A 12972-nucleotide genomic window follows, 5' to 3' on the forward strand; every position below is an offset into this window, starting at 1 on the left:
TTTAAATTTGAGCTTATTCCATTTATTATGGTAACAAAGTTGTAGAGTGGATTGCACCAGCAAATGATGCAAAATACTATTCAATAGTATAACCTCAACTCTGCACTTTAATACTATCATAACACATCGCATAAGTCCATCTATGAACTCAAACGTGAGATGTGCATACTACATAATATATATTAGTAAAGATCGTACTAATTACAAGGTACTGAAGGTGGCTGGCTATTCTCCTCGATATACAACAATGTTCTTGTCAGTCTCGTGAATCTTGACCTCGTAGAGAAGATTGGCTGGTAGCTGCTTGACCATGTTGTCCCAGATATATACAGCCACGTTTTCTGTTGTGCTGTACAGCAGACAAAAAAATAAAAACTTTAAACCATGGAAACTCTGAATCACGTGCTCCGAACTGAAAATCCACCCGTTACTCATAAACATAAGGCTACGGTCCAGTAGAGGAGCACACACCTGACAACGTTAGCAAAGTAGGGGACGTCCTTATCCAGGTTTTTATGGTCCAACGGAATCATGATGACTTCCTGTATCAGAATTATACATGAGTTTGTAAATAACACAGTAATCAATTAATGCACATTCTCCTTATCCTCTATAATGTGCTACAAATGTGAAATTAATGAAGAAATTAATAGTCTAGCAGCCTACGCTATCAAAGCAAAGCCTTCGCAACAAATCAAAAAAGTCAAGTCCAGGATTGGATTGGAAGAAAGGGAGGGTCTCACCTCGATGTGTTGCTTCAGATCTGTAATGTTCATCACCATGCCTGTGTGACGATCGATCTGGAGATGGACAAAGAGAAGCTCTGTGACGGTCTGTGTGTCTCCAACATCCATTACCAAGGAGGCAGACTGCTTTCATATCATGAGAGTGTCTCGTGATTTACTGGTGTGTTTCTACCACTAGCAACCATGAGAATGTTTTGTAAGTCGTGTTTTTATGAATATGGTACGACGCAAAGTTTCAGGTGGGACTTACCTTTCCCCGTACCGTCACCTCTACTACAAAAATAAAATAAAAACACAACAGAGCCTTAGATAAACATTGGGTTAGACCCAGTTTGAAGTTATGGAACAGGACAGCTATGTAACCTATAGGCCAACTGTGAATCAGACAATAACTGACAACAGAATTGGTCCTATTGGTCCTACGTGCATGGTTTGGATGAGACCTTGACCAATGACTGACCTTTATAGTTGTGTCCATGGCCATTGGGATTGTTGCACTTCCCAAATATCCTCTTGTTTACCTCATCACTCAACGTTGGGCTGGAGAGACAACACAATACACGAGGTTTCAATTCAACAAATAGATAATACAAACCTTTAACAATTTTAAGAAGTTGATGGCTTCGCTGTCTCTACAATAGAACTACAGATCCCATGATCTTCCGGGATTGACGCAACAGGTTATGCTTGATTCCAGTTTCGTTTCGTGGCGTTAAAACTCTCCCTTCTATCAAATAAAACGTCTCATTGGAAACACAATCATACCACAATGCTTTCCATCTTGCACTCGTCTCGCAGCCTCTGCAACAGTTTCTAGATGGCAACCCTGCATTAAGCTGCCTATTGCGTCGTCGTTTACAACAACAAAAAATATAAAGGATTGCACTGGTACCTGTGCAATCGATGGCACGCGCTGAAACTCTGGACTCGTGTGATATATCCAATGCGCTCTGCTACTTCGTTTCTTGAATCGGCTTGTGCCATTGTAATGACAGATGAACAGAAGTAAACAATGTAATTAATAGTCGTCGCAGATGCCGTTAAATAGGTTATGCTGGGCGTGTGGAGAATCGAGTCCACGCCCCCTAATCTTTTCAGGTCATTCAACGCTCAGCGACAATAGAGTACCACGGTATGTTATACTACCCATAAAACCTATCAGTCAAACAGGGAAATGCTTCCAATAGGTTTTCCTTCATACATTCTTCCCATAGGCATTTTTTTAAAACAAACTAAGAGCTGTGTTTCGTGTAGGCTTACCCTGGCGTGACATTTTGATAACCGTGTAAATCTCTAGGCCAAGGAGATTATCAATATATTCGCCTGTATTTACCCGCAAAAAAATTCCAGCCATTACCACGAGGCCATCTTCCCCAATTATGCGGCCACCAACCTCCTGTGCACAATACCTGTTAGCAAAGGTGTCAGCTAGAGATGACGTGCAGGAGCTTGCAGGGATTTGTAGTCTTGCATGATGCCAATTAGCGTTTTCGAATCCGAGTGTAAATACAGCCGACTACATTGATCAAAGTCACCATATCCGAAAGAGATTTACATGGTTATCAAAACGTCAAGTCAGGGTAAGTCTACCCGAAACACAGCCCTTATTAAGTGTTTCTAAAAAATTCCCTATGGGAACAATTAATGGTGGAAAACCCATTGGAACTACTCTGTTTGACGCTAGGTTTTGTGAGTATTATGACACCTCCACTGTGGGGCTCTAAACCAACTAATATTTTGCATGCAGCACAAACCATGACCACTTTGTATGGTAATGAGAGAACCTTCAAAATAAAAGCCCACCTTTCAAAACATTGAAGTGTGGATAACGCATAACACCCGAAGTCCCTCCCACTCAGACGGAGGAAGACATTGTAATGAACTTGTCAAACACATGCTCATCTGCCTTAGGTAAGGGACTGTCATTTGTCCCAACGGCACAGGCCAATGACTGTAATACCGTTATAGACTTCCAAAGTTTTTCCGCAGCTTGAGATTGACTGAATTCTTTGGTAATGGGGTTTGCTCCCCATGCACCTGCCAATGTAAATACATTGAATGAGACAAGTAACAGGACAGAGTGTTAATGCTCTTCCCATTGATAACCAGAATGACAATGAACTTGACTCGCTCTGAGGACATGATACGGGGGAAATACATATTTTAAGAGAAAAAGCACACGGATACCTCCCAAAAGAAATACCTCTCTTGAAAAATACTGTCACCTAGTTGAGAAAGATGCACATAATCTCCTGGCTAAGAAACAAGAACACAAGGTATTCAGCAATATGTCGAAAGCAGAGAAAGTATCCCTTAAGGAACTCAAGAATGACTCCACTATCATTATAAAACATGCCAACAAAGGAAGTGCAATAGTGATGTAAAATGCTGCAGACTATGGAAAGAACATTTTGCAAAGACTCCCTGGGGATCCTACTAATCAATTCAAGTCTCTGATCCATGATGAACTGTTTTAAGTTTTTGAATGAAGAGGAAATTACAAAGACAGAATATGCATATATGAAAGTTGACTGCCCAACCACACCTGTCATTTACACTCTCCCCGAAATTAAAACGACGCCAGCTATACCAGGCTGGCCTATTGTGAGTAGCAACTGATCTCTGACAGAGAACATTTCAACCTTTGTAGACCATTTTGTGAAGCCCTGGGTGAGCTCTCTCCCCACGTACACCAGAGACCCTTGATTTTATCTCCTTAAATCTGTGGACTCTATACCAGATTTTTTATTTTTTTTGTACTTTTGATGTTACCATCCTATATTCTACCTCAATGAACATCCCCTAATGCTCTATCCAGTACCAATTGTGTTGTGGACTTGGCTGAACTGGTACTAACCTCCAAGAATGTTCTCTTCAGAGGAGCCTTTTCCTCCAGACCAAAGGGTCAGTGATGGGAAGCACTATGGCTCCTAATTATACTAACATGTATCTAGGAATGTTTGCAAAACAGGTGGTGCTAAATCCAGAACTTAACCCTTTTCTCCCCAATATTTTCCTCATTCTGAGATATTTGGATGATATTTTCCTGATCTATAGTGTATACAGGGACACAGGAAGAACTATTGGAATTCCATGCCTATCCAAACTCTATGAATGAGCACCTTCATTTCACCATTAACTATGACCTATCACAATGTGATGGTTATTATGGGCAAAACCTCCCTCTCTACAGATCTCTACAGGAAACCTACGGATAGTAACGCCCTCCTTAGAGGGGACCACTTCCATCCATGTCCACTCATTAAAAGTCTCCCTTTAAGTCAATTCAGCTTCATTAAAAGGATATGTAGCTCTGATGCTTCGTACCAGAAACAGGCCACGTATCTCAAACAAAGGTTTAAGGATAGGACGTATTAAAGAAAATTGGGTAAAACATGACAATGATTGTTTTGAAGGGCTAACAGTTGGGAAAACCTTCAACCAAAATTGAAAGAAAAAGCAGAACGTATGCTTATGCTTCACCCGATACTCACCCTTGGGGAAGGCATTTAACAGGGAGCACTGGTACATTGTTGACAATGACCCACAACTGAAACCCATCTTTAACATTCCCCACGTAATTGTCTTTAAAAGACCCCCAAACGTGAGAGACATTGTGGCCAGATCTGATTACCCTCCTGAAAAAAGGGAAACCTTGAACGGGGTTTCACGAGTGAAACCTCAATCGCACTCCACACTGCCCTTTCCCACCTGGACAAAAGGAACACCTATGTGAGAATGCTGTTCATTGACTACAGCTCAGCATTCAACACCATAGTGCCCACACAGCTCATCACTAAGCTAAGGACCCTGGGACTAAACACCTCCCTCTGCAACTGTATCCTGGACTTCCTGACGGGCCGCCCCCAGGTGGTAAGCGTAGGTAATAACACATCTGCCACGCTGATCCTCAACACCGGGGCCCCTCAGGGATGCGTGCTTAGCCCCCTCCTGTAGTCCCGGTTCACCCACAACTGCGTGGCCAGCCACAACTCCAACACCATCATTATGTTTTCTGACGACACAACAGTAGTAGGCCTGATCACCGACAACGATGAGACAGTAGTCTATGGTTTGGGTGGTTGGAGTCTAACAATATTCCGGGCTTTCTTTTCACACCGCCTGATATAGAGGCCCTGGATGGCAGGGAACTCGGCCACATTGATGTACTGGACTGTCCTCGCAACCCTCTGTAGCGCCATGCAATCGAGGGCGTGGCTATTGCCATACCAAGCAGTGATGCGGCCAGGCAATATGATCTCAATTGTACAGCTGTAAAAACTTTTCAGGATTTGAGGGCCCATGCCAAACTTTTTCGACCTCCTGAGAGGGATGAGGCACTGTCACGCTTTCTTCACAACTGTGTGTTAGGACCATTTTAAGTCTTTAGTGATTTGTACACCAAGGAACTTGAAGCTGTCTACCTGCTCCACTGCCGCCCTGTCAATGTGGATGGGGGCGTGCTTGCCCCCCCTTTTCCTGTAGTGCACAATCAGCTCCTTGGTCTTGCTGACGTTGAGGGAGAGGTTGTAGCTCCGGCACCACACTGCCAGGTGACTGACTTCCTCCCTGTAGGCTGACTCATCGTTGCAGGTGATCAGGCCTACCATCATCGTGTCGTCAGCGAACTTGATAATGGTGTTGGAGTTATGCCTGGCCACACAGTTGTGGGTGAATAGGGAGTACAGGAGGGGACTAAGAACACACCCCTGTGTTAAGGGTCAGCATGGCGGAGGTGATCTTGCCTCCTGTGATCTTGAGTCAGGAAGTCCAGGATCCAGTGGCAGAGGGAGGTGTTCAGACCCAGATTCCTAAACTTGGTGAACAGCTTGGATGGGACAATGATGTTGAACCCTGAGCTGTAGCCAATGAACAGCATTCTCATATAGGCATTCTTCTGGAGAGCAATTGAGATTGCGTCGTCTATGGCTCTGTGTTGGCGGTATGCAAATTGGAGTGGGTCTAAGGTGGCTGGGATGGTGGAGTTAATGTCATAATTTAGTGCCATAACTAGCCTCTCAAAGCATGTAGCCTTAGAGTTCTTAGGAACAGGAATGATTGTGGTCATCTTAAAACATGAGGGGATTACACACTGGGACAAGGATAGGTTAAAAATTCTGTGCATGCTCTGAGAACGCTCTCTGGAATACCATTGGGACCCTCGGCCTTGCAGGTTGTTGACCTGATTAAAATCCCTTCTCACGTCGGCCTCGGAAAGCGAGACCACCCAATCTTCTGGGTCGGTGACGGAGTGTGTGTGTGTGTGTGTGATGCTGTCATCCACCTGGTCACTGTCAGCTGGTACATCGGGTCTCTGGCACATCGGGTCTCTGGCACATCTGTTCTCTAGGATCTCTTTCAAAGTTATGGTGTGAAAACAAAGAATCTCATGAGGTTATTGAAATAAGTCCTTTAATATCAGACATCATTTACATAATGTAAACAATATGTTACTTACCACGCAAACTATGAAGTTTCACCTCTCTCCATTGCTCAACATATTCTCACAGACTTCTGTTCAATGTACTCACTGGGAATGAAGAACATGGTAGGGAGGTAATGGGTACTGTATCTGGAGATGCTTCCGTTGTCAGATTGTCTCTGCTGTAGTTGTAGAGCTCCTTCACGTTTCTCATCAGGACTTGGCCAAACTTCACTGATGGGGTGGCATGGCTCTTGATTACTGCATTTTTCCCACCACTGGCACCTTTACCATGCCTGGAGCCAGAATAGCTGTGTTGATAGGGGAAATCAAAATCAGACACAGCAAAGCTAACATCAGATATACAGTACCAGTCAAAAGTTTGGACACACCTACTCATTCAAGGGTTTTTCTTTATTTGTACTATTTTCTACATTGTAACACATACAGAATCATGGCTAGGCTACCCTGGGGCGGCAGGGTAGACTAGTGGTTAGAGCATGGGCTAGTAACCGAAAGGTTGCAAGTTTGAATCCCAGAGCTGACAAGGTACAAATCTGTCGTTCTGCCCCTGAACAAGGCAGTTAACCCACTGTTCCTAGGCCGTCATTGAAAATAAGAAATTGTTCTTAACTGACTTGCCTAGTTAAATAAATGTACTAACCAAAAATGTGTTTGAGATTCTTCAAAGTAGCCGCCCTTTGCCTTGATGACAGCTTTGCACACTCTTGGCATTCTCTCAACCAGCTTCATGAGGTAATCACCTGGAATGTATTTCAATTAACAGGTGTGCCTTGTTCAAAGTTAATTTGTGGAATCTCTTTCCTTCTTGATGCGTTTGAGCCAATCAGTTCTGTTGTGACAAGGTAGGTGGGGTGTACAGAAGATAGCCCTATTTGGTACAAGACCAAGTCCATATTATGGAAAGAACAGCTCAAATAAGCAAAGAGAAACAGCAGTCCATCATTACTTTAAGACATGAAGGTCAGTCAATCCAGAACATTTAGAGATATTTGAAAGTTTTCTTCAAGTGCAGTCGCAAAAACCACCAAGTGCAATAATGAAACTGGCTCTCAAGAGGACCGCCACATGAAAGGAAGATTTTTAAAGATTTTTGGTTCCAACCGACGTGTCTTTGTGAAATGCAGAGTAGGTGAATGGATGATCTCTGCATGCGTGATTATCTCTGTGAAGAATGGAGGAGGAGGTGTGATAGTGTTGGGGTGTTTTGCTGGTGACACTGTCAGTGGGTTATTTAGAATTCAAGGCACACTTAACCAGCATGGCTACCACAGCATTCTGCAGCAGTATACCATCCAATCTGGTTTGCGCTTAGTAGGACTATCATTTGTTTTTCAACAGGTAAATGACCCAACACACCTCCAGGCTGTGTAAGGGCTATTTTATCAAGATGTAGAGTGATGGAGTGCTGCAGAATATTACCTGGCCCCCACAATCACCTGACCTCAACCTCATTGAGATGGTTTAGGAAGATTTGGACTGCAGAGGGAAGGAAAATCAGCCAACAAGTGCCCAGCATATGTGGGATCTCCTTCAAGACTGTTGGAAAAGCATTGCAGGTGAAGCTGGTTGAGAGAATACCAAGAGTGTGCATAGCTGTCATCAAGGCAAAGGGTGGCAACTTCAAAGAAACTAAAATCTAAAATATATTTAGATTTGATAAAACACTTTTTTGGTTACTACAGTCGTGGCCAAAAGTTTTGAGAATGACACAACTATTTAATTTCCATAAAGTTTGCTGCTTCAGTGGCTTTACATATTTTTGTCAGATGTTACTATGGAATACTGAAGTACAATTACAAGAATTTCATAAGTGTCAAAGGCTTTTATTGACAATTACACGAAGTTGATGCAAAGAGTCAATATTTGCAGTGTTGACCCTTCTTTTTCAAGACCTCTGCAATCTGCCCTGGCATGCTGTCAATTAACTTCTGGGCCACATCCTGATTGATGGCAGCCCATTCTTGCATAATCAATGCTTGGAGTTTGTCAGAATTTGTGGGGTTTTGTTTGTCCACCTGCCTCTTGAGGATTGACCACAGGTTCTCAATGGGATTAAGGTCTGGGGAGTTTCCTGGCCATGGACCCAAAATATCGATGTTTTGTTCCCTGAGCCACTTAGTTTTGCCTTATGGCAAGGTGCTCCATCATGCTGGAAAAGGCATTGTTCATCACCAAACTCTTCCTGGATGGTTGGGAGAAGTTGCTCTCGGAGGATGTGTTGGTACCATTCTTTATTCATGGCTGTGTTCTTAGGCAAAATTGTGAGTGAGCCCACTCCCTTGGCTGAGAAGCAACCCCACACATGAATGGTCTCAGGATGCTTTACTATTGGCATGACTCAGGACTGATGGTAGCGCTCACCTTGTCTTCTCCGGACAAGCTTTTTTCCGGATGCACCAAACAATCGTAAAGGGGATTCATCAGAGAAAATTACTTTACCCCAGTCCTCAGCAGTCCAATCCCTGTGCAGAATATCAGTCTGTCCCTGATGTTTTTCCTGGAGAGAAGTGTCTTCTTTGCTGCCCCTTTGACACCAGGCCATCCTCCAAAAGTCTTCGCCTCACTGTGCGTGCAGATGCACTCACACCTGCCTGCTGCCATTCCTGAGCAAGCTCTGTACTGGTGGTGCCCTAATCCCGCAGCTGAATCAACTTTAGGAGTCTGTCCTGGCGCTTGCTGGACTTTCTTGGGTGCCCTGAAGCCTTCTCCACAACAATTGAACAGCTCTCCTTGAAGTTCTTGATGATTCGATAAATGGTTGATTTAGGTGCAATCTTACTGGCAGCAATATCCTTGCCTATGAAGGAAGCAATTTTTGTGTAAAGCAATGACGACGGCACATGTTTCCTTGCAGGTAACCATGGCTGACAGAGGAAGAACAATGATTCCAAGCACCACCCTCCTTTTGAAGCATCCAGTCTGTTATTCAAACTCAATCAGCATGAGTGATTTCCAGCCTTGTCCTCGTCAACACTCACACCTGTGTTAACGAAAGAATCACTGACATGATGTCAGTTGGTCCTTTTGTGGCAGGGCTGAAATACAGTGGAAATGTTTTGGGGGGATTCAGTTCATTTGCATGACAAAGAAGGACTTTGCAATTAATTGCAATTCATCTGATCACTCTTCATCTTCTGCATTCTTTGGGAAGCACTTGCATTATAGAGTATACGTTTTCCACTGCTGCAGCTTTTCTGCCTTCTCCCTCTCTTTGCTTGAAATGTCCCTCTTTTTTAGGATACTACCAGCAAGGGACATCTCGTGTGTTTTGTTGTAGTTTCGTCCTTTGTTTAATATTTCCTAATATTTTGTAGGGTCTTTTATTCTTCATGCTGGTTCTCCAACATTGTCGTTTCACTTTTTCTTTTCAGAGAGGATGGGACTCGTTCATCTACTTATTGCATCTTATGCATGTATGACACTCTTTTGGGTGGACATTATCCAACTTTGAACCTGTAAAATTCCAAATAGAATTTGATTGTAAATACAACACACAAAATCCTATCAAATGCATTAAAAATTTAATTTTTAAACTGTCTAACAATGTATTCAGGAAGGCTATATAAAATAATAATAATAATAATATAGATTCATAAATAAATGACGACAAGTAGGCCTATGGAAAATAAAAAAATGTTTTTCCCTACAGAAATCACACTTTTATAGAAAAACTACAAAATTGGATGTTCTAAATCCACAGTAATGCTTAAACTACACCAGTAGACCACTTTTGAGTAAAAACGTTGTGTTTTTGTTGTTGCTGTAATTCCTCTTTAATTCCACTTTACGTCTCTCAATGGACCGTTGTGTTTGGCTAAAATGTTTCTTTATGCTACTAGACATGTGATGAGAGTGTTTGCAAAACAAACAAACACCCAAACGATTGATACAAACCAACATGATATCATTCTCCCAGGCATAGGCTTTCTTTGCATTCAACATTTAATTCGGAAAGTATTTTGGGAAAGACGTTAGAAATGCATGTTTTGTATACACATTGCAATCATGTTGCGCATGATGATGGCTCTACATAGCACACTCACTCACTGTCCCATCACTCATAAACTTTCACTCATAAACTAGACACGATCTCTGCTCAATGTAACACATCAGCCGTAAGTCAAACAGAAAACTAGGCTACAGCTGTCATTGTAATCTTACCTCAGGAATAAATTTAGGCTATTTATCTTGACCCCCCTTACAACATAGACATACAAAAAAATCTTCCAATCCTCTAGATCAACGTTAACTCATGAATTATATTCAATATATCTATGTTCCCCGTTTATATTGTAATGTATTCACGTGAAAACAAATGGCACATTATTATTAATGACTCTGTAACAGCTCCAAACAGTTGCCCACTACAATAAATAATTACTGGTACCCTAATTTATAGAAAGACCCATGTCCACCTATGGTGTTTACATGTTGACATGTCCCTGTGGTCTGTCCAGGGAAACCCCACAGAAGCCTTAAGACCTGTATCAGTGAGCACTGCAACAATATACAGGCCATTGAGACAAAAAAAATCATGTTGCTGTTCATTTTGCACAAGCTGGACATTCTATTAGCTCGATGAGATACATTGGAATAGAAATGGTCCAGATGTCATGCAGGGGAGGGGACATTGAGAGGAAACATCTTCAAAGGGAGTCTTTATCCATAGGCTCAACACACTGTCTCCTCTTGGTCTTAATGGGGAGTTTGACTTGAAACCGTTTCTATAGTTCTAAAATACTGTTTTTACCATAATTGAATATTGTGTGTATTTATATATATATTACTGTAAATATCTATCACATTCCTCATGTTTGGTTATATACGGTATTTTGACATATTAAATATTGATATTGTGTACCGATATTATATATTTTTACTTCCTGTATCAGGTGATGTCACTAAGGACTGCCCCTACATATATAGTACCTTGCACCACCACCACCTGGGATATGGATGCCTAATGAAGACCTAAGGGTTAAAAAGTTGTAACAATAAACTACGCATATTTGGTTAGTATAGACCCTACTGAGTATTTTCCTCCCCACTTTAGCTGAGAGAGGCAGAAAGGTTTTCTCTCTACAAGCCAATATAACGTATATCCCATGTACAGTATTTTACAGTGTATTGCATTGGGGGCTATATGGGCGACAGCAGGCCGTGCGACACGGCCCCCCTAAAAAAAAAATACAATATTTGGTTAGTAGAAACCCCCCTGAGTATTTTCCACCCCACTTTAGCTGAGACGGGAATATATATATTTTTCTTCTCTACAACCTAATATGTATCCCATATACAGTGTATTGCATTACAGTGAAGTGAGAAGGTGGAGTAAGGAGTCACCACCACTCTGTATTAAACCAGGTGCTCAGCACAAGAGACCAATCTATGTTTTGCAGACTCTATTGAGTAATTCCAAAAACACATATTTGTATTTTATTAAAAGTATTTTTTCTTTAAAGCTGCAATATATAACTTTTTGGGTGACCCTGCCAAATTCACATATAACATGTGAGTTATAGAGCGGTCATTCTATTTGAAAGCATTTCTAATAAGCAGTGGATCTGTTCTATGTGTATTATCTCTTATCTTTCCGTTCTTAAATTTAGTTTTTGCGTCTTTTACTTTCGTTTTTGTACACCCGCTTCAAACAGCTGAAAATACAATAGTTTTGCTTATGGAAAATATATTTCACAACGGTTTAGGTGGTACAATGATGGGACTTGTATTTTTTTACCAAAAGAATCTGTGATTACCTGCCAACATAATATCCTCATGCTCGGAGAAAGGTAATACAATAACATTGGTTCACATCTGGGCGGTAACAGCGCACATACCCCCAGAAAAAAAGTATTAATTCCGAGTCTTTTTGGTGAGCCGGATCATTTGGCTCTGTTCAGATAAAAAAAAGCCAGCTCATTTGGCTCCCAAACGGCTCTTCGTTCAAAATGCTTAAAAATCGAACTAGAACCATAAAAAAATTAAGATTTCCAATGTAATGCCCAGAAGGTAGGCTATCATTATGTAAGATCGGTGGTCATGCGTGGTCAAATACATTTTTACCTGGTCCAAAAAAATATTTTATGCACTGAAAAAAATCAGCGTTGACCCGATTGACACACTATCCCCACTATCTCTTGTTTCTGCAGTTCGAATTCACCCTCTTTAGATAATTATTTTGTTACTTATCTGCAGAAAAACGTTTTGAGCTCAAAAAGCATTGGTAGCAGTATGCAAATCAGGGAGCCAAAACGTCGCAAACGACCCATCACCACCACCACAATCATCAATTTGCCATTATAAAGTGCAATCAATGAATAGGCAATGGCTGCATTTTTAACGGTAAAGTCAAATATTCTATAATGTACAACAACAATGAATGCACGGTGCGCAAAAGCTTTTAATCGTATGGGTATCATCATTAGAGATGCTCTTGTTTTCACCATCTACTCTCAATCTCAATGTTTTTACTGAGTTCCATTCCTTGAGATAAACTATAGATGGTTCCAGCTATAGTGGATTTTGAAGTGGATTTAACAAGTGACATCAATAAGGGATTATTATAGCTTTCACCTGGATTCACCTGGTCAGTCTGTCATGGAAAGAGCAGGTGTTCTTAATGTTTTGTGCACTGTGTATATTTGACATATTATGACCTTGAAAGTTATTCATATTCTTGAATGTTAAAAAAAATGCTGGTTGTAAACTTGTACATTTTTTTTATGTCACCGGTCACATTCCATCTCTTTGCAACCCTTTTAGCTATAAATATGTTTCTCT

At 41.5% G+C, this 12972-nt stretch overlaps 1 protein-coding gene across 3 annotated transcripts; it reads right to left on the reverse strand.

The window, feature by feature from the left end:
- pts (6-pyruvoyltetrahydropterin synthase) lies at window positions 1–2450 on the reverse strand. Of its 3 annotated transcripts, none has more exons than XM_024387883.2 (7): window positions 2007–2450; window positions 1639–1720; window positions 1207–1286; window positions 997–1016; window positions 744–800; window positions 472–542; window positions 1–349 (listed from the first exon to the last, which is right to left on the reverse strand). In XM_024387883.2, the coding sequence occupies exons 1-7, from the start codon at window positions 2098–2100 to the stop codon at window positions 226–228; spliced, it is 528 nt and encodes a 175-aa protein (XP_024243651.2). In that variant the 5' UTR covers window positions 2101–2450; the 3' UTR covers window positions 1–225. The 3 variants fall into 3 exon arrangements, with proteins under 3 accessions (XP_024243651.2, XP_024243650.2, XP_042162016.1); XM_024387882.2 differs by having other exon boundaries at window positions 997–1019; window positions 2007–2445; XM_042306082.1 differs by lacking the exon at window positions 2007–2450 and having other exon boundaries at window positions 997–1019; window positions 1639–1997.
- Between the last annotated feature and the right edge of the window lie 10522 nt (window positions 2451–12972).

Source organism: Oncorhynchus tshawytscha, linkage group LG25, assembly GCF_018296145.1.
Source record: "Oncorhynchus tshawytscha isolate Ot180627B linkage group LG25, Otsh_v2.0, whole genome shotgun sequence".
In the NCBI taxonomy this organism is placed as follows: Eukaryota; Metazoa; Chordata; class Actinopteri; order Salmoniformes; family Salmonidae; genus Oncorhynchus; species Oncorhynchus tshawytscha.